Source organism: Leuresthes tenuis, unplaced genomic scaffold (assembly GCF_036924035.1).
Source record: "Leuresthes tenuis unplaced genomic scaffold, fLeuTen1.0.hap1 SCAF_9, whole genome shotgun sequence".
Lineage (NCBI taxonomy): Eukaryota > Metazoa > Chordata > Actinopteri > Atheriniformes > Atherinopsidae > Leuresthes > Leuresthes tenuis.
In genome coordinates, this window is record NW_027325363.1 from 11,301,255 (window position 1) to 11,324,627 (window position 23,373).

General features: G+C 39.1%; 1 protein-coding gene across 3 annotated transcripts in view; it reads left to right on the top strand.

Moving 5' to 3' along the window:
- LOC140314194 (CD166 antigen homolog A-like) overlaps nt 1-22,613 on the top strand; it is a 40,434-nt gene extending 17,821 nt beyond the window's left edge. Inside the window, exons 2-16 of one of the 3 annotated variants that reach the window (XM_072392299.1) lie at nt 9,893-9,999; nt 10,229-10,445; nt 12,015-12,079; nt 12,501-12,588; nt 12,781-12,954; nt 15,285-15,409; nt 15,531-15,663; nt 15,995-16,107; nt 16,202-16,328; nt 17,206-17,345; nt 19,856-19,988; nt 20,614-20,643; nt 21,069-21,177; nt 22,212-22,354; nt 22,445-22,613. In XM_072392299.1, coding sequence (XP_072248400.1) covers nt 9,893-9,999; nt 10,229-10,445; nt 12,015-12,079; nt 12,501-12,588; nt 12,781-12,954; nt 15,285-15,409; nt 15,531-15,663; nt 15,995-16,107; nt 16,202-16,328; nt 17,206-17,345; nt 19,856-19,988; nt 20,614-20,643; nt 21,069-21,177; nt 22,212-22,314 — 1,664 coding nt within the window. In that variant the 3' untranslated portion in view covers nt 22,315-22,354; nt 22,445-22,613. Of the gene's footprint in view, nt 1-9,892; nt 10,000-10,228; nt 10,446-12,014; nt 12,080-12,500; nt 12,589-12,780; nt 12,955-15,284; nt 15,410-15,530; nt 15,664-15,994; nt 16,108-16,201; nt 16,329-17,205; nt 17,346-19,855; nt 19,989-20,613; nt 20,644-21,068; nt 21,178-22,211; nt 22,355-22,440 lie in introns of all 3 variants that reach the window. The other 2 variants (XM_072392300.1, XM_072392301.1) reach the window with 2 other exon arrangements.
- The last annotated feature ends 760 nt before the right edge of the window (nt 22,614-23,373 follow it).

Sequence of the window (23,373 nt, forward strand, 5' to 3'; positions counted from 1 at the left end):
CTTTCACTCCTGCAACATCTCTTCTTCAACTAATCTGGATTTGAGGGATTATTGCGGTGATTACTCTGGCTTTGGAAAGCTCAATCAGCTGCTCCGACATGTAAACAAGTTTCACCGTGGCTCAACTTTTTTAAGAATGACAACACTGAATAGTGAGGCTACATAAGTAAGGATGAAGTATCACACTATATGGCTGCTGTTAGTACAGTGTCATTATAGAATAGAAATGGCATGTAGATTGACTTGCTTTTGAAGCCCCAAAAGCACCTCCACATTTTTTTTTAGCCCTGACCTTGTTTGGAGCCAGCATGAATAAGAGATGAAAAAAGTGATCGACTCGATTAACTAGTACAACAGATACTTTGTTACTGATATTGTCTCAATAAATCTCTGCCACTTTAGGTCAGTGTTTTCCTAGTCCTGGTCCTCGGGACCCCCTGCTCTAAAAGTTGTACACGTTTTTCTGCTCCAACACCAGATTCATGAATGGCTCATTATGAAGCTGCTGCACGTCTTCGCTCCATACTCTGGGTTAAAATCATGAAATCAGTAATTATTTATGAAAACATTTGCTGGTTTATTGAACAGTTTTATAACTGATCAATTAACTATATGTTATTTCCGCGTATATATTTAATAAAATGAAAATGGAATAAATACAAAATGCAATTTTAACTGAGGCGAGTTGAATTTTGTCAGTGTTTTGAACAGGGACATTTTGAGTAGACGTGGCACACTGAATATACTGCAGCATTTGATAAGTGTGAAAATAAATTGGCCTGCTATTTTTGAGACTAATTTCACCATTTTTCATAGCAGGGCCATGCATCAATGCAGTGTTATATTAATGTCAGACAATATTACGATCTTTTCCATCATAAAACTAATAAATGCGTTAGACTTCAGTCAACGTTTCTTATGGAAGTTATAGATAAGAGACCATAGAGAGGATCACTTATTAAAAAACAAAAAAAGACCAGACAGCCCTTGTTCAGCTAAGCTGCAGATAGAGCCTTTGGGGAACTTTGTCAGAAAATGAAAGCTCTGTCTTGAGTCTTTTGGTCATAAATGGGCTCTTTTCAGACTGAAGGTCAAGGAGGCAGAGGGTCACATCTTTAGGGTGTTGTGTAGCTTTCTCTGCCCTGAAACAGATGATGTGCCACAATCAGGCAAGTGTTTTTTACATCTGCACATCACAAAAATAAAATAGCTTTAGTCAACCCTGAAGTACAACAATAAACTCAATCCTACTGCTTAATTATGCAAAAAAGACTTAATTTTCATAAGTGATAAACAGTTATAGGCATTTATTCTCTCAAGCAAAACACCAAATATCTTCTGGTAACAGCTACTGCAGTGAGAGGACTTCTTGCCTTTTCTTTGTTGCAATAGTAAACAGTATGTCTCTGGGTATATGAGGGTTGATTGCTTAAAAAAGGTGCCAGGAGCGTAGGAAAAATTAAATAGCTATTTTATCACATGTTTTGACACTTCATCCACAAAAAAGACAGAGTGACTTATCAAGAAAAGCTGCTAGTTTGTGAATAATGAAAATGACACTCGTGATCAAATCAGCTCCAGTTTTGCAGGATTAACAGCAATTAGTGAGGCTCCCTTTAAACCACGAATGTCGCTCTGCTGGAGGTGACACACTAAAAGTCATGGGATCATCAAATACAGCAGAAAGTACAAAACATCCAATCCATTTGTTTCTGAAATACTCAAACATGGACCACATTGGTGGGCCAACTCACTTGCATGTCTGTTTAATATGCTGCCAGCATGTCTAAAAAGTACCCATAAAAGTTCGTCATTACATGTTTAAAAATCACTCAGCTGTGAACTGCTGTGACAATTTTTTTGTCCAATGGCTCTTGACAGACGAAAAATATGAGCTGATGGCTTTAGTTTTATGCTGTAAAGACATTGACAGGCAATTACAGTGGGTAGAAAAGAGCAAAATTACAGAGCATACAGTGTTGATGCTCGGAACGGTGCAGCCAGCAACAAAAAGAGAAGCTGTGTGAGAGGAATGTTGTGCTGTCAGTTATCCATCAGTGACATGATTACGCCTCTTCCCTCGAGAGAGAGAGAGAGACAGACACAGATACGGAGGATATGGCTGTGTTTTTGTTTTTTTAATGTCTCTCTCCAGCTAGCTGGTGTGGAATGCTTCTGGAGCTTGAGCTGATACCGTAGCAGAATCCCAATATAGTCATGTGCCTGTCAGAGTCAGTAACATATGAGCTGATGGGGTGCGTTCAGAATGAAGGAACTGACTAAAAAAGCAGTCTATAGAGCTCAGATGGTACCAAATAGCTACAAGGGTGCTTTGGGGACCCTGGCAGTAGACTGTGCAATTTTCTAAAACCCTCTGTCACCTTTCTGTGTGACGACAGTTTATCTTGCCAGCTAGCACTTAGAGATTGAGCTTATTAAATCACTGATCCCTCTCATTTGGGGTACTTGATATGGCTAATCAAAATTCAAGACTTGTTGAATTATTAAAAGAAAAGACAAAGAATAGAAGGAGAAAGTCACGGAAGGTTAGGCTTTCTTTGATTTCTTTCTCCTCAGGCAAGTGTCGTTCACTATGAGAATCTGGCCTTTCTTCAAGTATTATTGATCTAGCTGGAGTGGTTCTGTTTGCCCCCTCACTGCTGAACCGACTCTGAAGCAAGGCTATTTGCCATCAAGTCTTTGTGGACATGCGCCATGGGATCTCCATTCACTGCACAATCCTCGTTTTTGGCACTTAATAAGTTTGGACCTCTGCTTTCTTTTGGATGTCATAGCTGAAAGGCACGCACACACTCAGGCACAAACACCAACACAAATGGGAGGTAGGTGTAAGGTAGCAAAACAGGGATATAGAGACTAGTGTGGCAACGTAGCTGATTTCCCCGGTGAGCTTCTATCTGAGCTGTCGTCACCTGTCTCCTCTCGCGGATGGAGGCGCCTTAATCAGGAACATGAAAGTATCTCCTGTGGTGCTGCCTCCTGTCTCTGTCACTCACCTGCCTATTGCTGATTTACCTCTGCAACCGTATTAAAGTTTTTTTTTTCTTGTCCAGTGTGAGAGCTCTGCTTTTATTTTAGTGAAGAGGAGTTCACATGAAACCTGGGGAGCCAAGTTACTTCGGGTTCAAATGTGCCCTTCGCTTATTTGTAAAAACACAGATGTAGTGGATTGGAAACCAATATCTTTAAGAGGTGGCTGGATACCCCAGAGATTTGCAGGATCACAATCGTGAGAGAATCCATTTGTCAAGCTTAGAGCAGTTTGTCTGTGGCCGCAGCAAGATGACCCCTCAGCATCTGTTATGGCAACTGAAGAGGTTAGTGCAGATGTTTATGGCAGAAGTGGAGAGTGTTTCCTGAATGAAAGAAAAGCAAGGAGTAACTGTTAAAGTTCTCATTTAGAATTTGATACCAACAACCTCCACTCTGTTGTTCCGATTAGTTGAAGTTATCATGTGAAATACAGATGGTTCATCTAATCGCCTATCAAGTATTTTTTTAATAGCATGCCCTTTTATAATAAACACATACCAATGATGACTTCCCAGATGGCTTCATGTAACAAACCATCTGGCACATCAGGTTACCTAACAGATTAAGAAAAACACACTTTATGTTGTATTAGCTGTTAACATGGTTGAATATTATTATTTATAGTTGGTTCTAAAAGTTTCTGAGGATTTTGATTTTATTGATTCTGTGAATTTCCTTCTGGCAATAAGATGCCATTTACAGTCTTTTGCATCCCATGATATACATACACTCATTCATTCTGAGGGTTTTAAGTATCAGGACATAATAAAAAAAAAATAATCTGTGCCGTAGAAGGTCCTAAACTTAGTTCAATAAAACTGCAGATTAACAACAATACGTGGGATATCACACTGTGTCCTTTTTTTTTTCTACCAACAACTGAGCCAAAATACAGAAATAGTCTGTGAAAAATAGGAACACTCTTTCTACTTAATAAAGAATTAAGAAGGTAATTAGCAGCCTGGTGTTGTTAATCAAATTCACTTGATTAATTGATCATCAGTAAGTGTGAGTGCCTCTATTGAAGCAGAAGTTGTGGCACTTTGCAGCATTGTTGTTAACACAATTTCACCAATAGGTCAGTTAAAGTGCTTAGCTGGTCAATAGAAAATTCTCTGCTATTATGACAAATGAATAACAGTTCAAGCTGTGTTCAGGGTGAAAACAATACAATCATTTTTGAGCTATTGTTAACTGAGTATATTTGGTATTGGCTTGTTGGCTGGCGAAAAAGAAGAAATCTTAAGACGTCATCCTAGAGTGTAACAGATTCTTACATCAGGATACATTTCTGAGGCTTCAGTTATATTTAAAAGATAACTGACATCACCCATTGGTTTATGAACTACCATTTTGGGGTCTGAAGTTCAGCATTAAACCATGTCACCTTCTTGGGTGTTTGGAACCAGAGGTGACTTGCCAGGGAAGGATCTGGAAACCTGAAACATAATGTGCTTGGCTGTAAGTCTAGACACCATTTAATCGGGTGAGTTATGAAAGCACTGGAAAGTTGGGCATTTAAAATAAAATTCTCACTGATTTACTAGAGTATAATGACCACTACCAAGTATGGAGTATGTCTTCCTCATGACACCAAAGGAGCTCTGACAAGTCAAGTTGGGGATAAAATAAGCAAACATCAAATGATGCTCAGCAAAAGTGTTAGAGATTGTAAATGTCAAAGTAACATCCGTGTGAATGCCAGGATGCAGGTTTTGCCTGAATACCATTGCATTGTAACAAGATGAACAATGTCACTCACTTGGTGTGTTGAATTGAATTGATCTAAACATGACTTCATTGTCTGCCCATCATTTAAGTCCAAGAAAAAAAAATTCTAATTCAAGACGGTTAACAATCTTCTAGGATTAGACGGTCCATCAAGTTCACCCCAAGGTCAGACGATGCAATGCTCAGTGAAACTGCTAAAAATCTCAGACTCTGCAGGCCTCAGTTAGCATGTTAAATGTTCAAGTTCATTACAGTCCAATCAGAAAAAGACTGAACAAGTATGGCTTGTTTTGAAGGGGTAGCAGGAGAAAGCCTCTTCTGTCTAAAAAATAACGTGGCAGCACAGCTCAGGTTTTGGAACAACATTTGGAACAATGTCCTTTGGACAGTCATTACCAAAATAGAGATGTTTGTACAGTACCACATTTGGCAAAAATCAAATACAGCATGCTAGCATAAACACGTTATATAAAGCACTGTGATGGGATGACTGGCCTCGTTTTGTAGCCACAGGACCTCAAACTCCTCTGTGTACCAAAGTATTCTGGAGTCAAATGTGAGGCCATCTGTCTGACAGGTAAAACTTAGCATGACAGTGATACCAAACGATTCAATTTCCAAAACCTAAACCTGATTCAGATACTGCGGAGAGCTGTGCATGAATAAAGGCCTGCGAACCTCAATGAACTGACACAGAAAACACTTCAGGTTATTGCCAAAGAACGTGCTTCTACAAGTTGTTCAGTCATGTTGTGTTGTTGTTCATCTGAAGCTCTTATCACCTGCTAATGAGCAGAGTATGTTTCATTATTCCCCGATGCATAAAACCTTAGAACTGAAAGTAGTGGGTGTACCTTCTTTTTCACATGACTGTGTAAAGTTTTGTGTTTTTGGTGAGTTTTTGTCCCTCAAAGGTCCGGTCAGTGGCAGATATATATATATATATATATATATATCAAAGTATTGTTTTTGTTTGTACACACCATCAGGGCGAGACGAAGATAATGAAGCCAAACTCAGTGTTGAACTCTTATTACTTTCCACTGCGCCCTCATCGTATAGAAAACTGTTGGAGGTGATGGCTTTAGGTCTGCATTGTGTGAACGTGTGTTTGTTACTGTGAACTCACCGCTCACCTACTTCTGTTGTGAAGGATTACCTTATCTCAGTAAGCAGCAGGAGCTTTGCCTTCTGTAACTCACCATGTGCGATTAGTTTTCATTGTGTAGTAGTGTAATCTGTACAGATAATTCGTTTCCCTTACTGCACACTCTTTTAAAGTTGTCGGAGACACTGAAGGCAGCTTTATTTGAATAGTCAAAAAAACTCTTTTTGAATTTGAAATGTAAGAAGTCCATTATGCAGGAGGAGTGATAACCTTTCCAATACTGCTTTGCTTGCAATGTATGTTCAGTATATCTTACTCTTCTTTTTTTTAGCAATTGTAAGTCTCATCCTAGCAGGTTGTGCTGCATTTTCTCCTGAGAGGTTTGGCTCTCAGTGCTAAGACACAACGTAAGCACACCTGGCTGCCAACTGGATTCAGAAAAAGATTCATATTTTCCTCATTGGACATTACATTATTCAGGCATCAACATACACAGGTGTAGCACATGATCAAAATACTGACAGATTATTTTTGGCAGGCTAAATACCTCCAAAATTGGTATGTAGCAGGGTGTCATTAAATTTGACACATATGCAAAACATGTCCTCATGTCTTACACAGACAGCTCATTAACAGCTACCTCTTGATGTATTCACAATGCCTCTATTTCCCTTTTTTTTCCCACCTAGTGTGTGCAATCATTCCTGCCAGGATCAGAAACCGGCACGTTTCATTAGATTTACATCAGAGAAACAAATAACAGAGTGTGCATCAGCATGCTGTGTTCAAACTATGTGCAGCACTGTTTCAGGCAGATCATACTGATGTGCGCCAAGTTGCCGAAAATTAAGATTTTTTAGCAAATGGAGCTGGGAGTGTAGTGTACACTCACAGAGAACACGTGCAACCAATTGCACATATTCTTAGTGAGAGCAGCTACATTTCAGTATGAGGGTTCATTAAAATTTCAGCGAATGCAAAAAGTAAGAAGAGCCTTTTCATGAATACAAGACAAAGTATGAGAACACTTCGAAGGGGAATAATTCAGAGGGCAACTTTTTTACTTCTTAAAATAAATTATTTAGGCTAAAAAACACATGACTTGTTGCTTCAAAAAGATTTGAATAATTTTTGTGAACTTGATTTTCGAGAGACTAATTTCAGGTGTCCCTGGCACAATGAAAGGAATCAATGGAAAAAAAGAGCTGTAATCTAGTGACAAGTGACAGAGCTAATCCCTGTGTTTGCTGAAGAATTCTCGATAAACTGTCAGCAGATGAATGTGGCGATGTTTCGTTTTGTGACTCGCTGACAGTAGTGAGTGTCTCCGAGCCTCATTTAAATGCAGAGGCTGCACGTATGCAGGAGAAGTGTTCCGATACCGCTATATGTTTGTTGAATTGTTTTCTTTTTTGGGGGGGCAGGTTACTCGGCTTTCATGCTCACGTAGCCCGTTTCCGCTTCATGGATGTAGCTGTCAGCGCTGATTATAGGCACCACCACTGATATACTCGACCTCATACTGTTTTCCAGCGCTTTTGTCCTTTTCCACGCACATTTCGTATTCTGTGCCTGATGTTTTATTTCCATCAAGTTTGCCCGTTTTTTTGCAGGTGTCAAGATGATCTGGGAAAAAAATGACATTCAATTTATATTGTTCATAGTACCCAAGGTTCCTTTTACTTTCCCTCCACACAAAAAAATAAATAAATCACTCCAAAAATCGGCATTTCTCTGACACTGAGCTGTGGTGTCTATCAGACGTAGTTCAGTATCTTAGCTGTTGTTTCATAGCCCAGCCTCAAATTGGGCTGGATGGTGTACCACATCTTTAATTCATAGCAATATTATATCAAAGAATTTAAATGGATTGATTTAGATTTTTTTCCAAAACACATATTTGTAAATGGTGTATTTTTGAAAGCACCAACATATACTGTATGTTGCTTATTGTCATTCTGTCTAAAAATAAGAGGGTATCATTTTTTGGCTATATTGCTCGGCTCTTCTCTTCAGGCATGAAGAAGAGATAATACTGAAGTCATTGTCCGTCATCCATCCATTTTCTATACCCACTTAATCCATCAGTCGGGTTGTGGGGGGGCTGGAGCCTATCCCAGCTGTCATCGGGCAAGAGGCGGGGTACACCCTGGACAGGTCGCCAGTCCATCACAGAGCCACACAGAGACAAATGAGACAAAAAACCATGCAAACTGAAGTCATTGTATTTATGCAAATGCTCAATAACTGTGCATTTTATGTCCCATACAACACTTGCAAAGTAATGGCTTTCAGTTGGAGGTTTCCTTGGTGCAAATGGTAAATGACATTGGAGGGTCTATTTAGAGGAAAACCAAAACTTATTTTTTAACCTAACCAAGTACTTATTTAAGCATAAACACAACTAAACATCGGGTGAAAATGAGAAAAGGTGTAGGAACTGCTTTTGAAATCTGCACTGAGACTGTTGTGTCTATCAGATAAATAGCTTCGGTCAGGAAAATGTGAGCTTATCAGAAAAACTGAATAAAGGCGAGGAGGTAGCCTGGCCTTGGCCCCTGCACAATCGTGACTTGTGGCTTTTATACGTTAAATAAACAAGGTATAATCACGTTTATCAGTGAGCTTCAGAGTTTGCCTGTAGACAGCACCAGACAAGCTTTGTCTCCCTGTCGCCAAGTGGTATCAGTCTTGTCATGTCGTCTATCTCTCTCTGCAGGGGAAGTAAGTGTGTTTCCAGAGCCAGCCTTTTAAAGTTAGACAATTGGCCACAGGGCAATAAAGTCATGTCAGTCACAAAAATTGTAGAAACAACCTAAAAAAAAATAATTTGCTGTGGGCCAGACGTGCCTCTTTAAAATAATTTGATTAAATGTTCTGTTTTTTGTGAACTTCTTCATGTGGGAGCTTTAAAGACAGTCAGACTCGAGTTGTTTGACAGCTCATAATAATGAATGACAAATGTTGATGTGTGAACTTGCTCGGATGATTGCCAAGAACTCGAGGCAAGCTGTTTGATTTAGTTGGTTCTTTCATTTAGTAATGCATCAATCCGGAGCATAACTATTTTCTGTTCATAGTTAGTAGCTATGAAAGTCATGATGTGAAACTTAAGACAAGACAACAGGGGGAGGGGACAAAACACCTCGAAACGCGCCACCTCAGCCTGACATCACAGTGTTTGCACAATCCCTCAGGGTCCCAGTCGTTACTCTGTCCTAAAGAGAACAATGGTAACCATAGTAAAAGCATTTACTTTCATTCAAACAGGATTCAAATGAGGATCATGCACACAGCAAATGAATTCACTCCAACTTTGCACCGCTCAGAGGAGACCTTTAAAGCACTGAAGAGTTAAAAGTGGAACTGAGGGAAACTCAAACTTTTTTTTGTCCACAAGTATAATCAGACATTTTCAGAGCTGAATATGCACAATATTCAAATTTCTTTTCTGCAAATACACAAACATGACTTGTAACTGATTCAACAGACAGAACCGTGCCAATGCTTTGTTCTCATGCGCCAATCTGTTGTTGTGCTGTTTAGAATTTTAGCTGTCAGATCTATGCTTCCGCACGCCCACTCACACGTTTACCTACGCCTGAACTCAAGAGGTCTGAAATGTAAATGTGAATGCCAGAAAAGTGAGCAACACCTCATTTGGCTGTGGCAGCCTCCTCTTCCCTGCCGCCCTCTGGCTCTAACCCCTCATTGTAGCCCGTTGAGACACTTCTGCTGGCACCCTCCTCCCATCCCCCTCTCAAGCACTTTGTCTCCATGGCGATGTTTTGAATGAATTTTAGGGCAGGAAAGGAACAGTTAAATTATAGGAACTCCATAGAATTTGCTGCCTTTGTGTGTTTATGGAGAGACTAAGTAAGTACTGTTGCAGGGTTGTAAAATAACCGATTCGTATTTTCTGGACAAAAAAAAATGTATTAATTAATGTGTTGAAGCTTGCCAGATTAAAAAGCGTACCTTTTCTTTTCTCTTTCACAGTCACTGATTTGACTACTGTCTCCAGTCTGTATGGGGAAACAGTCGCGATCCCTTGCAAAAACGACGACTTTAAACCAGAGGATGTGGTGATGACTAAATGGAAATATGTAAGTGACAGTGGAGGTCAATGGTTTCACAATGGTGACATCCGTCTGACACCCACTTATCATGTCTGAAACACGCCCAGTCTGAGTGCATGTGCTGTGCATTAAAGTGTCCATCTCTCTTTGCAAACTGTATGGCCACAGGGTGTGGAACAAAACACTGTGGGCTTTATCTGAATTGGAGGCTATAAGTGACAGACGCGTAACAAGTGAACTCTGATCTCTTCTCCAGGACAAAGGAGAGGGACTTTCAGGTGACCTGCTGGTCAAGAAGACAAATGAGGACGCCAAAATCTCCGCCACAGATGAATACGAGGGCCGTGTGAGCATGGCTGAGAACTCCAGCCTGCTGCTTTCTGCAGCCAAACTGAGCGACCAGCGAACTTTTACCTGCATGATAGTGGCTGCTTCAGACATCAAAGAATATCCTATTAATCTAGAGATCCTGAGTGAGTACACACTGGTAATCTTCTGGTTGTAGTTAAAGGAGACATTTTGTGCCCTTTTCTGACAGGTTGGCATAATATAGAAAATAATAAAATAGAATAGAATAGAATAGAAGATATTTTATTCCTCCGCCGTGGGGGAAATTCAAAATAATATCTTGGTGTTTTTTAGAAAACGCCTGTGATGTACTTTGGCATACAACAATACAGAGAGACAGCACTGTAGCTCTGTTTTGAGCCACAAAATTACTCCTGTAGTCACACTGGCTGACTTTAGGCTGTGGAGTGACCCACTCCACCCCTCTGCACCCCTCCGTCTGTCTCTTTTGAGATCTGTACTTAAGTAGTCAATAGCCTTTGAAAGCACATTGTAACAGAATCAGGGAATACACGGTAAATAGCCTGAGATCTCAAACCGCCACCCTCTGAACTGATACTTGACTGGCAATTTTATTCACAAATTATGGACAGTTGGTATTAATCACACTTTTAGCAACAATCCCGTCACGAGTCACGTGTTGAGTTGGCCCAGGTTGGTAAAACCCAACACTGCAGAATGTCAACTGCCACTGGCAGGTTTATACATGAGTCAAAAATCATGTTGTAATTCCTCCGCCAGATATCACTTCTTAAACAGAGCTTCACTGTTGCTCCAGTGTTCTGTGTTTAATTTTTCAGAGTTGCTTATCGAGACAAAGCTTTACTGATGTTGCAAGTTTGTATTTGTTATGGCAGGCTCTGGTATAATGCTGCATTCAGTTACAAAGGGGAAGTCAGAACTTCTACCTTCTACCTGAGAAAAAAATTAACATGGACCTCTAACTGTCACTGAATGCAGCATTATCTAGTGGAGGAATTACGACATGATTTTTGACTCATGTATAAACCTGACAGCTGGCAGTTGACATTCTGCGGTGTTGGGTTTTATCAGCCTGGGCCAATTCAGCACGTGACTCGTGATAGGATCGATGCTAAAAGTGTGATTAATACCAACTGTCCATTATTTGAGAATTTGCTGTTAACAGCAAAGGAAAATAACAAGAACAAAAAAAAACAAAAAACATTGAACTACTGATGTACAGAGAAGTTTTTGAGTTGGCAGTAACTTCAGATGCTCAAATAAATGCCCCAAGCTAAAAAAAGTTATTTTTTCCATCCCATGTCCTGTTTAAACAGCATGTGTTACGTTCATCTACAGGATCCATGATATGAGTGGTTAGTTCTCCTCAAATAGTTTTTCTAAGAATATGTAGTTTTTCTCATACTGTACTCTGCTGTTATACCTCCTGTCTGAAACCCTCTTCATAAGATATACAGATATGATATGTTACATTGTGAATAATGATGTTCTGTAAAGGAGAAAAAAGCAAACATGGTGTTTCAGACTATTCAGCAGTGAATGTCTTCTGTCAAGAGCGAATATTTTATGGTAACATCATGTTTTGTAACAATTTGTTTCAAAAAAGCAATGGAGCACACCAAAGGCAAGCATAAAAAAGCACGGCCATGACTGACAGGAGCAGCAGCCTCGCCTGCACTAACACTCTCTTCATTAACATTTATGTATTACAGAGGTGCCTGCAGGCCTGGAGATATCTGACAAAGCCGAGGAGCTGGAGATTGGCAAACTGACTAAGGTGGAGTTTTTAATGCTAAATGTCGCTCATGCCAACATTGTTTTAAGCAGTAACTCATCAAGGGAAATCCCTTACTTGCACAATGGTATCTTGAGGCCTATAACAGAGACCATGCATGCTGCTACTGTAATGAGTTCTTTGAAGTGATCCTCATGAATTAGTGAAGAGCAGAAAGTCCCCTCCTGCAATTAGAGCACTCAGAGGATTGGAGGGGCTTTAGAAATGCTTTGGGCATTTCATGGTCTTCTGCGCAGAAAACTCTTTACTCCTCAACTGCTGCAGAGGCACTAAAAAAAAACTAATTTGCTCAGGTGTTCACTCATTTAAAAAGATGAATGAAAAACATATTTTTATTGCAGTTTTTTATTTTAAATGAATATATTGCTATGTTTATTAAGTTTTAATGTTTTTTGTTTCACAGCTGGGAACATGTGTCGCGCAAGATACTAATCCAGCTGCAAATATCACATGGCTGAAGAACAATAAACCTCTGGAGGCAGATGGGAAAAGTGTGTATTCGTCATATTGTTACAAATCTCACATACGCAGATGTTTTCATTGTCTACGTCTGGCACAGTTGGTGTAAAATATTCTCCCGTTCTGAACTGCGCTGCTCTTGCTGACAGTGTGTGTGTGTGGTCATTGCACATGTTTTTTCCTCGTTAGAGTTTTCAGGCAGCACTTGTTTGTTTTGTGTCCAGGGATTGTCATCAATCAATCTTTGGACGTAGACCCCGCTACTGGCCTCTCAACCACCAAGTCCACACTGGAATACTCTGCTGAGAAGGAAGACACAGATGCCCAGTTCACCTGCAGCACTGGGTCCTTTGCGACTGGAGAGCTGGTGTCCCCTGCAGTGACGCTGACCGTCACCTGTGAGTCGCTAAACACACTTTGTGTTGTTTGAAGTTGAGCTGTTGTCCAAGTGCATTTTAGCACTTTTCCTCCATATCAGAAAGTCGGAACTTTCAATATCCTCACGGATAATGACTGTTTTTCCACTATTTAAAGTAAAGTTGGGCTGTTTGCCAGAGAACAAGCAGGTTAGGATCCTGATGTGGATAAACACTTATGACAAAGTTTTATGAACAGACATCCTAAAGGAGTAGTTGAGGTTATTATTAAAAGGGTTATTTTTTGGCCTCTTTGTGAGTTAATTGAGAGAAATGATACCAGTCTTTAATTCTCACTGCTAAATATGACGCTACAGGCAGCAGATGGTTCGTTAAAGCCTGGAAGCAGCAAACTGAGCCCTGCCTAACATCTGCTTCAGTTTCACACTTTATGTAAAGATTAGAATAAATGAGATTTAGAGTTGGTACGAGGCAGCGGTGTTACCTTTGTTCTGTCTTTCTGCCAAACTAAGCTGAAGTAGTGGTTCCTTGCTGTAACTTCATATTTAGTCGTTGTAGTGTTACAAAATGTTTATAACTGTTCCTTTCCCCAAGTAAAGATGTTTCCTGTTTGGTACTTTCTTCTATTTATTATTTCTCAACATGGTGTCTTGTGGCAGAAAGGAGATGTTTAATTTTTTACACATTTGCACAAATTTATCAGAAGCACTTGCTGTCTGAATGTGTCCTATTTTTTGAAAATATGGCACCAATGATTCAGACCAAACAGTTCAGGGGACTCCCTGATGGTAACTACTCGCTGTGGACCTCCCCAGAGAGCTGCGTAGCCTCAAGGGTAGTTTGACGCACCAGATGTCGACTACTGGTAAAAGCTTCTGGCATCCCTCTCCCTTCTTCTTCCTGCATGGTACCATATTCAAATTTTTCTTTTGCTTTTTTGTGAAATAACAACCTCAGTGCTGCATCTGCATGCAGAAAAAGTCAAGTTTGATTTGGAATGTGGAACAGGGCAGAATTGCTTCATTCTTCTAATAATTAGTTAAGATCTACAAACCACATATAAACATCCCTGACTGTCTAACAGGGACATTCTGGTATGTATTTTTTACCAAAAACAAGTTCTCAAGCAGCACTGCAGAGCTGCGTGTTGTCTGCAGTTCCTGCAATGTGTACAGATACAAATATAACTCCTAATTCTTTTAAGTTCTGTAATAAACTTTTTCCAATTCCCATGTTGTTCTACAGCAGGTGGATCCATTTAGGAAATATTTTTTTATTATTAGTTTCTGTGCGTTATTTCCCAAGAAACTTTCTTTTTACATGTAAACGGAAAAGTGCTTACTCAAATTAAGCATCGGGTCCATTTTTCTTTGTTTGTGTGTTTGCTTTTAAGCTTCAGTTATTAAAGGGGTTATGTTTCTGCTGATGTGATTTATTTTTCTGGGTGGAAACAGCTGCCTAATAAGAATTTAACAAAACAGTCAGAGAGAACAGGAGAATAATGTCAGACAACTGTTATTTGAATTTGGAGACAATATTTTAGGGACATTAATCTTTGTCGTGTCTGTTTGTATTTCGCTTGACGATCACATTTGGTTACACGCATGAAAGCAGTCGTATGGAGAGGAAAAGAGAATCACACTGCAGAAAACCACAGTCTTAAAACCATTTTCTAGCAACAGTTTTGTTTTTTATGCTTTTTTAAACCTATCTGCATTAAAGAAAAGATTGGCGTACGGAAAGGTCTCAGCCCAGATATCTGTTATCCTGATATCCCCTGGCTACACCGGAAGCAGAGAATATTGGCAGTTGTTGGTGGGTTTAGTCATTAGGTTGTTGCTGATGAGCTTCCTCTATAAACTGACTGTTCAGTTGATGATGATGAACAGCTTCACCATCACAACACACAGCAGCAGCTACTGACCCATCAGACGATGAACAGTCACTCTTTGCAGCTGTTGTCTGGAGAGACAGAACTGGTAGTTTCGAAGTTAAACGTTGAAAAATTAAGTGAGTGATTCTGTAACTTTGCAGTGGGATTTCTACAGATTTCTGCATTAAGTATTAAAGTCACCTGCTCACTATAATCCAAAGTGGAATTGATCTGTTTCAAGAAATTTTTAAAAGTTTAAATCAGATGGAGCAGAAATATTGAGCCTTTAAAGGATTGTCTGGCCGTGGATTGTCAGCTGCATTTTGAGGTTGGTCATAACCAATACTGAGGCACAAAGATGGAGCTCTCTGTAGCGTATTGACACAGCAGGTCAGTCAGCTGTTCAGGAGCACGCTCCACTTGTAACTCCCTCTCATCCACCACTGCTTAGTCTTTCTATCCGCTCTTTTCTGCACAGATTCCACAGAGAACATTGCGCTTCAGGTCAACAGTCAGGCGCCAGTCGTAGAAGGAGACAACATGACTCTGAAATGTGTGGCAGATGGCAATCCAGCTCCTACCAGCTTTAACTTTCACCTTAAGGTACACATCATAATGACATCAGTTGCCCAGAAATGCCTTTCGTTTTTAAGTGTTATTGTTTTTTGTTCAAAGATCAACTAACTGAGCTAACCTGCAGTTGTTGATTGTGTGTCTTTTGTAGGGAGAGCTGGTGAAAGTGGAAAACGCAGACATTTACACCATCGTGAATGTGTCGCGCGACACCACTGGTGAATACAAATGCTCTCTAACTGATGACCCCTCAATGGAAGCATCTAAGAACATCACAGTCAGCTGTAAGAAATACATATTTTGTGAAAAATCACTGCAATTTTTCCACACGTCTGCGTCATTGTCAGCGTAATTTCCTTCACTGCTTGTAGACTTATATATTACAATGAGAGCGAGAAGCATTTGTTAGAGAAAAAGAAGTCCTAATATCTCCCCTTTCCAGACTTTCCTCTTGTGATTTGTGAGGAAAAGTGTTGTGTCAATTGCAATCCTTCTAACAAGCTGCATCTGCAGGGCAGTGAGCCAAGTGCAAAGTTGTGTTGTTAACAACAGAAATGTTTCAACCCTTATCAAACCCTTGAACCACCTTTTCACCATCCTCTTTCTTCTTTTTAGACCTTGACATCAATTTAAGCCCCTCTGGGAGCATTGTCAAGCGTGCCGGTGACCTCTTAAATGTGACTCTCCAGATTGATTCTTCTGCTAAATCAAAGGTCTCCTGGACAAAGGTAAAAGCAATCTTTTATGGAGCAAAGCTTAAATCTATGTAGGAATGTTTGTGTTTGCAATTGAAAATCATGATATTCTGTTCATTTCATCCAGGATAATGCTAAACTGGACAAAGAGCCCAAGTTTGCAAAGCTGGCTTACTCAGACTCTGGTTTCTATGAGTGTGAGGTGACCATGGGGCCCCTCAGCCGAAAAGCATTGTTTGAGCTTGTTGTGGAAGGTAACGATTTAAAAGCTGCTGTGTGTTGCATGGAAAGATTTATACCACTCTCATGTATGAATAGCAAATATAAAGCTTCAGCCAGCTGCCAGTTCGCTCAGTCTGAGACCAGAGACAGGGGGAAAAGTTATTTAAAAAGGCAGCCTCAAAATAGCTCTAAAACTCACAAATGAATTTTATCGTGTTTGTGTAATTTATACAGAAATCAAAGCTTTTACAGAAGCCGTCTGGCACTCACTGGAGAATCTAGAGTGTTATTCACAGTCACAGCTCATTTTTACGATTATTTTCTACAATGATTAAACAACCAAGATATAGCTTGTTAATTTGTGAGCATTTGAAGGGACTGGTATGTTTTTTCCTCCTTTAGACAGAGTCATACTTGCTGTTTCTTATTGTGTCCAAGTTAATCTTCAACACAAGACAAAAGAGTTATTTTTTTATTACTAAGGCAGTAATCCATTTAACTAACTCTGGGTCAGGAGGTAAATATGGCAACTTCCCAAAGTAAGTGCTTTAATTTAGGTCAATTTGCGTGTACCCATGAAAGAAATGCAAAATTAGACAAAACACACGTCTTCACTGAACAAAGTGGCAGATGCTGAGCCAAAATATGGATGAACTGTGACCAAAATAACAAAAACGACTCACGGACTGCAGGATTCCACTTAATTTATTACACCAAGGTGACATTTAAGACAGGAGAGTCGTGTCGCTTCACATGCTAAGTGTTTAATAAGAGTTGTTTTGCTCAAAATGTTACACCTTGTTGCACAGCCACAAGTTGAGCCCTACTGAGTGCAAGCCATTCTGTTTTTTCTCATATGAATGAAATACAACCATGACCAGGCATTTTCTAATTCAGAAGTTTCTGAAGAGTTACGTGCTGTTGCAGGTGCCCCAGTTATCAAGAAGCTGCACAAACAGCGCACTGAAGACGGCAAGAATCAAGTCTTAATTTGTGAAGCTGAAGGTTCCCCAAAGCCAGCTGTTTCCTGGAGCATCAATGGCAGTTTGGTATGCACACTCATACACTTATCAGAATTTCATTAAAGTCACTCCTGGATAATTATAACCATTTCAGATGGTAATATCCATCAGTCTTATAGAAGTGCACATACATTTATTCATAACTGTCAAAGTTTTATTTTTTTATTTTGTTGGTTTGTGTGTGTGTGTGTGTGTGTGTGTACTCTCTTCCCTGAGCCTTAAAGAAGTCTTTGAAGGAATCTTACTGTATTAACAGTTACGTTCACATCACATGATCTGGTGGTAGGTAGGCTTTCATCTTTGTAGAATGAGGTGAAAATAAGACCCGTCTTTTCAAAGACTTAGAACAAACCCATTGTAGTGACAGATAGGCCTCTTCCATGAAGTCTGTCATGGGGGCCAAGAGGGTCTTTTGGGTTTTTTCCTCCAATGTTTCTACTTGAAAAAGGAGGGCGTGACAATCTCTTTTATTTGTTGCAATCTGCAGCTTTATCACTAGATGTCATGAAATCCCCACACACTTCTCCTATAAAGAAAACAACTTGAGCAGTATTTTATGTGCTGTCTTCAAAGTAAAAAAAAATTTAAAAATGACACCATAGAGCATTAATCAAACTGCTGATGTCACATGTATTTGGATTAAAAAACACTTGTTGAAATAAATGAAAGTGATCCTGGAAGCTTTTTAAAGTGTCTTCAGCATTGTGAAAGTGTGCATTTTAGCCCAAATTATGATCTTAGACTGCCCTAACCAGGTAGCTTGGGTCTCAATACCAAACTAAATAGCAAGAGAAAATGAGTTCAGAGCCTGGTATATCCTAACTGTTATCCATGGGTTTTAATACACCATTACTCATCCAACCTCAGTAAACACCCTGTGGCTGTTTTTGAAACAAGTCACACATATTTGATTTAGGATATATCTAACAGTAAGGACAAACTACCTATAAGGTAAATAGTTTTTTGGACTGTGTTGTTTTCAAGCAATTTAGCAGCTGTAAAGCTGGTTCATATGATGAATAATTACCTGCAAACTCCGTATGTGTTGGCAGACAGTTAGAATCCAAACTCCATCAATAAAACTGCCTTGTGGAAAGTAATGATTAATTTAAATATACCAATGCTGAAATATCAGAGATGGTAAAGAGTATGGAAAGAGTATATGTTGGCTGCCTTTTGTTTGGAAATTGAAATTGCAGAACATGTAAAATGTACCTGTAACAGCAGCAACTTAAGTTTAATTACAGAAACGGAACAGTGTCATTGACATCTAGGACAGTTGCAACCTATCAAGACTGGACAAGCCAATTTTTCAGAGGTAGACTGTTGGCTAAAGTTTCCCCCATGTGCTTGTTAATATCCACCACAGTTGGTTGTAACAGATTATTTATTGAACTAACAAGACAGATATCAGTTTTAACAAGATGCAGCCTGTCTATTCTTCACTTCCCCCTCCTGATTACCTTCAATCTGAAACAAAATTGTCAGGTCTGACTAAAAGAATGCTTTTAGTGTTTTTGTCCCTTTCTTCTTTCAAAAAGCTTTATACTTTTATTTGTGAATCAATACCGGTTGTCATAGCAATTCTAAAAGGGGTATTCCTATGTCAGCTGGCAACAGGTTTGACTATCTTTAGACCAAAGCATCTACAGTAAAAGTAGCCAGTGCATAACTTACAGTAGTTGAAACTAAGACCAATTGATTATATTTAAGGTAAAGCTCTGGTGGGCCTCATTAGTTCTTAAGAAGTGTCCCTTCGAACAACCATCAGCAGTGATGTGAAGGTAGGATTAAACAAAGGCAGTCTGTCAGAGTGTTCTGAGTCAATCACTCTACTGTTTCCCCTAACGAGAGAATAAACCCTCCTTGTTTCATCCATGGAGGTTATTCTGCATTGTTTTCCCAAGCTATCACTGATCCAAGCATTTCTAGGACTTTATTTTTTTTTTTTTTTTAGAGATTTAAACTCAATATTTTGCATCAGATTTACAAAAACGCTTTTTTTTCCTCTCTTTTGTTTCTGTGGGGCACCTGTGTGCATGTGATAGACGAGCTTCTCGGAGAAACAGTGTGAATTACATCTGAACCTCAGGGTATCTGCAGGATTCTTTTCAGCTCCCTGCTGGTCTCCAGCCACATGAATTACATTAAACCTCAAAGCTGTGCACATTAATCTATCGATTCTAAAGGTGAACAGAACCTTTTCACTTACGGAACACATTCCTACAATTAAAGTAACACTTCTCCACTTTAATTGCGTTCCCTAAAGCCTACAACAAATTCTGATTAGTTGGATTTACAGTATCGCTACATGTGCTTGTATATGTAGAGGATGTGAAAAGGGTGTTGGCAGTTTGTCTTTGTGTCTGGGGTTTTCCTCTGAGACTCAAGAGTCTTTATCCCACAGGCACAAGCTGTTTTTTTGTCAGGGAAAAGCTGACGCACTTATCTGTCCAACATCGCTCCCTAGTGGTGCAAATAGAGGAGTGAACTCTAACGTTTGTGTTGTTTCTTTTCCCCTCTCTCTTATTATTCAGCTTACTGAGAGTCCCTTCGTCAATGGCAGGATAACACACAAGATCACAGTTGCGCCCTCTGAAAACACAACTGTCTCTTGTACAGTTTCCAATGAGTATGGCACTGATAAAGACATTATAATTGTGTCTCCTTGTAAGTACAGAGTGATGAGTATCATACACATTTCTGCTTTGTATTTTTTAAAGTCTTCCTCAGAAATCTGTCTTTCTAAAATTTTTCCTACTTTCCCCACTAACTCACTGTGTCTGCATGCTGACATAACACAATACTTTACATTCAAATCAAATGATCTCCTAATTTATGGTTTTTCATCTGAGGTGTTGACAGAAAGTTGTATATCCAGCCAATAAGTTTATTTAGTGCTGTAGCCCATATTAGAGATTATAAATCACAAAGTTCTTCTTGTTTTATTGGAGTATGTTTGCCTGTTTAGGTCACAATTGATACACCTTGATCTCACCATTACTGTCAAAAAGTTGCTCATGCATGCACTTTACACTTGTAGTCCAAAAGCATACAGTGTTCACAAATCATCCTGTGCCTTTTCCTGCTTACTCATTCCTGTTTGGGACAGCTTTTCACATATGTTTTCCACCTCACTCAGTCTGTGTATGTTGGGATGCTGGATTCAATCTGTTTCCTCTGCATGCAAAACTAGAATAGACGTAAAGTAGCACATTTTCTGGTTGACAGAAAAACGTTTTTTTTTCTTTTCCATTTTGGTTGGACGTTAATTTTATTTTATATCTTATTTCAGTAATTGAGGACATGAAAATGGATATACAAGGTAAGTTGTAGCAGTCTTCTTGCTTGTTAGAAACTGTAGGAGGGTTATGAGTCAAGACTACGGGGGAATCAGATGTTGCTCACTAAAAAAAGACTCTTTATCAAATATTTATCTTCAGCATTTCAAGTGCATCAGTGTTTGGCCGGAGTGTTTTTTTGAATAAATGATTAAGAGGAATGGAGCTACCAGCATCCTGACAAGATGTCAACATTGTTCTGGTCCCATTGGCTGACAAACTGAAACTGGATGCTTGTCATTAACAGCCAAATCAATAATTCATAATCATGCACAGTGCAGATGTGTCCATTCATCAATGCATTTATAGCACATGGATATTTTTTTAATCCCCTGCACACATTCAGGTTTAATTTTCATACAGAAATGTGTATTGCATCTCTGATAATTGGGTTTTGTCTTTGTTACAGACGACTTAGAGAGTGACCAGACCAAACTAGTGGTTGGAGTTGTTGTTGGTCTCCTCGTCGCTGCTGTGGTCATAGGTCTGGCATATTGGGTTTACATGAAAAAATCCAAGTAAGAACTTCATTTGGACCTCTCTGCAAATGTATTATATGATTATTGTTCCAACCATAAGATTATTGAATTTGTAAATTTATGCTGTGCCAGTTGCCCACAGAGCAAATAAGCCAATTTTCTCCTAATTGCTTCCTCTTTTTCAGTCATTAGCACTTTAAAACCACTTTATATTCAGTTTTGTCGCCTCTTACTGAATTTACTTTGTCTGAAAAGAAAATGATGATGGATGACAGTTCTGCCCAAAAAACAATTTCTATGATTAAGTTTAAGTTTTATTTAGATTTTGTTTACTTGCATGTATAATGTATACATTAATGAATGCAGCAGAAAGAAATCAAGCTCATAACATTTCTCCATTTAAATTTGACATAAAGCTTCTGATATAAGCTTCATTTACCTCCTTTGTAAATCAAATTATTGATCTGTTAAGCTTCACCATAATTCCCCCAACGTTCCGCTAAAGTTGGAGAGGGTTAGCTGACCTTAGAAACTTGAAACAACCAGTAAGTGTTTAAACAAGTTAGTTTGGAAATATTTTTGTTGCATCCGGACAGACACTAGCTAAGCTAACAGCCACTGACTCCAGCTTCATATGCGACTGTGGTGTTGAGCTTCTCCTCTATCTTTTTGGTTTACCATCAAAAATATATATTAAGAAATAATAATAAAACACTTCATTTAACCTGTGCTTTTACAGCTGCTTGTTGTCCAGAGCAGAAGGACAGTTGTCATTTTTACCCACTTGCATTTGCCAAATTAAGGGAATCTGCTCTTGGTTTATCATAAGCACATAATATTTTGCATTATAATGACTCTTATACTCTCAATCAAATATCAACCAAACTTCCTAACTTAATTTGTTGACTTCATCATTATGATTAGAACTAGCTAAGTGTCTATGTCAGTCTTACTCTGAAAAACCTTTTTTTTTTTCTACCTTGTACCATACAGTACAGTTTGTTCTTCTATACATATAGTTGTGGAGGGAAGGATTAGTGGAACGTCATGTAACAAAATTGTAATCCTGACAGGCAAGGAAGCTGGAAGACCGGTGAGAAGGAGGATGGATCTTCAGAGGAAGAGAAAAAACTGGAGGAGAAAGTAGAGGAGAACAGCCAAAAAGCTGAGGTGTAAAGAAATGGCAACTGTTCGTGAACTGGGGAAGTGAAAGGTAGTGAACAAAACAGAACATCAGCTGATGTAAAGATTGAATAAATGTCTCTTTTTCAGATAATAGATGGTTTTGTCTTTTCTTTCCAGTGAGAATATAGAACTTTTGCACATTTCCCTTCACCTCTGTCTTGGGGAAATAAAAGAGCATACATTGGGATGAAGACAGCTTGGATTTGGTTTCAGGGAGACTTTTACAAAAACATATCCAGACATCCCCTGCACCTATCAACAACTTTCCCCTCCATTTATGAAAAAACAAACAATGGATACTGTATGTGATATACAAAACCTGTCTGCACTACTGATACATGTGTAAACTTGTCTGCTATTAGGATTCATGTTTGTTAGTTTTTTGTGAAAGTGAGAGAACAGATTTTTTTCTTTCTTTTCTTTTCTTTCTTGATCCAAGTAAAGTTACTACTAGACCAGTTGCCTTTGCTGTAAGGAGGTGTAGGCCTGCATTAGTATGTGTTTGGCTCTTTGGCTCTCAAGGACATAGCTGGGACCAAGGAACATTAACGCCATTGCTTCTTAGCTTCGTGTCATCTCACTCAAACCACCTCTGCCTTCAACATTAGTATGCAGTAGTAGTGAATCTGTTTATTTGTGCATTTATCTCAGTTAGATGATTTGGCGGAAAAAAAAAATGATATTGAGGTGAAATTCCTGAAAGGGCTAAGGGTATATTGTAATACTCAGCATTAGTTATAGACGGTAATATGATTTTCATGTCGCGTTGCAGGAATTAGGTGATGTGTCACAAAGTTTTTTGGTGTTACTTGATTTTTATTTTCATTTTTGGTTGATCGTGTGTAACAATGAGAGAAAATGACAGTTAATTTTGCCTTTATCTTTTCTTACGAGTACTGTACGATCAACATTAACACTGCACAACACAAGCAGGTAGATTACTGGGAGAATGTACAGCACCATCCAGCTCACTTCAGTTTTGCTGCACATGTTTTGCATTAACACTATTGCCATGCTTCTTCTATTAGAATGTCCTTGAGCTTTCAGTTA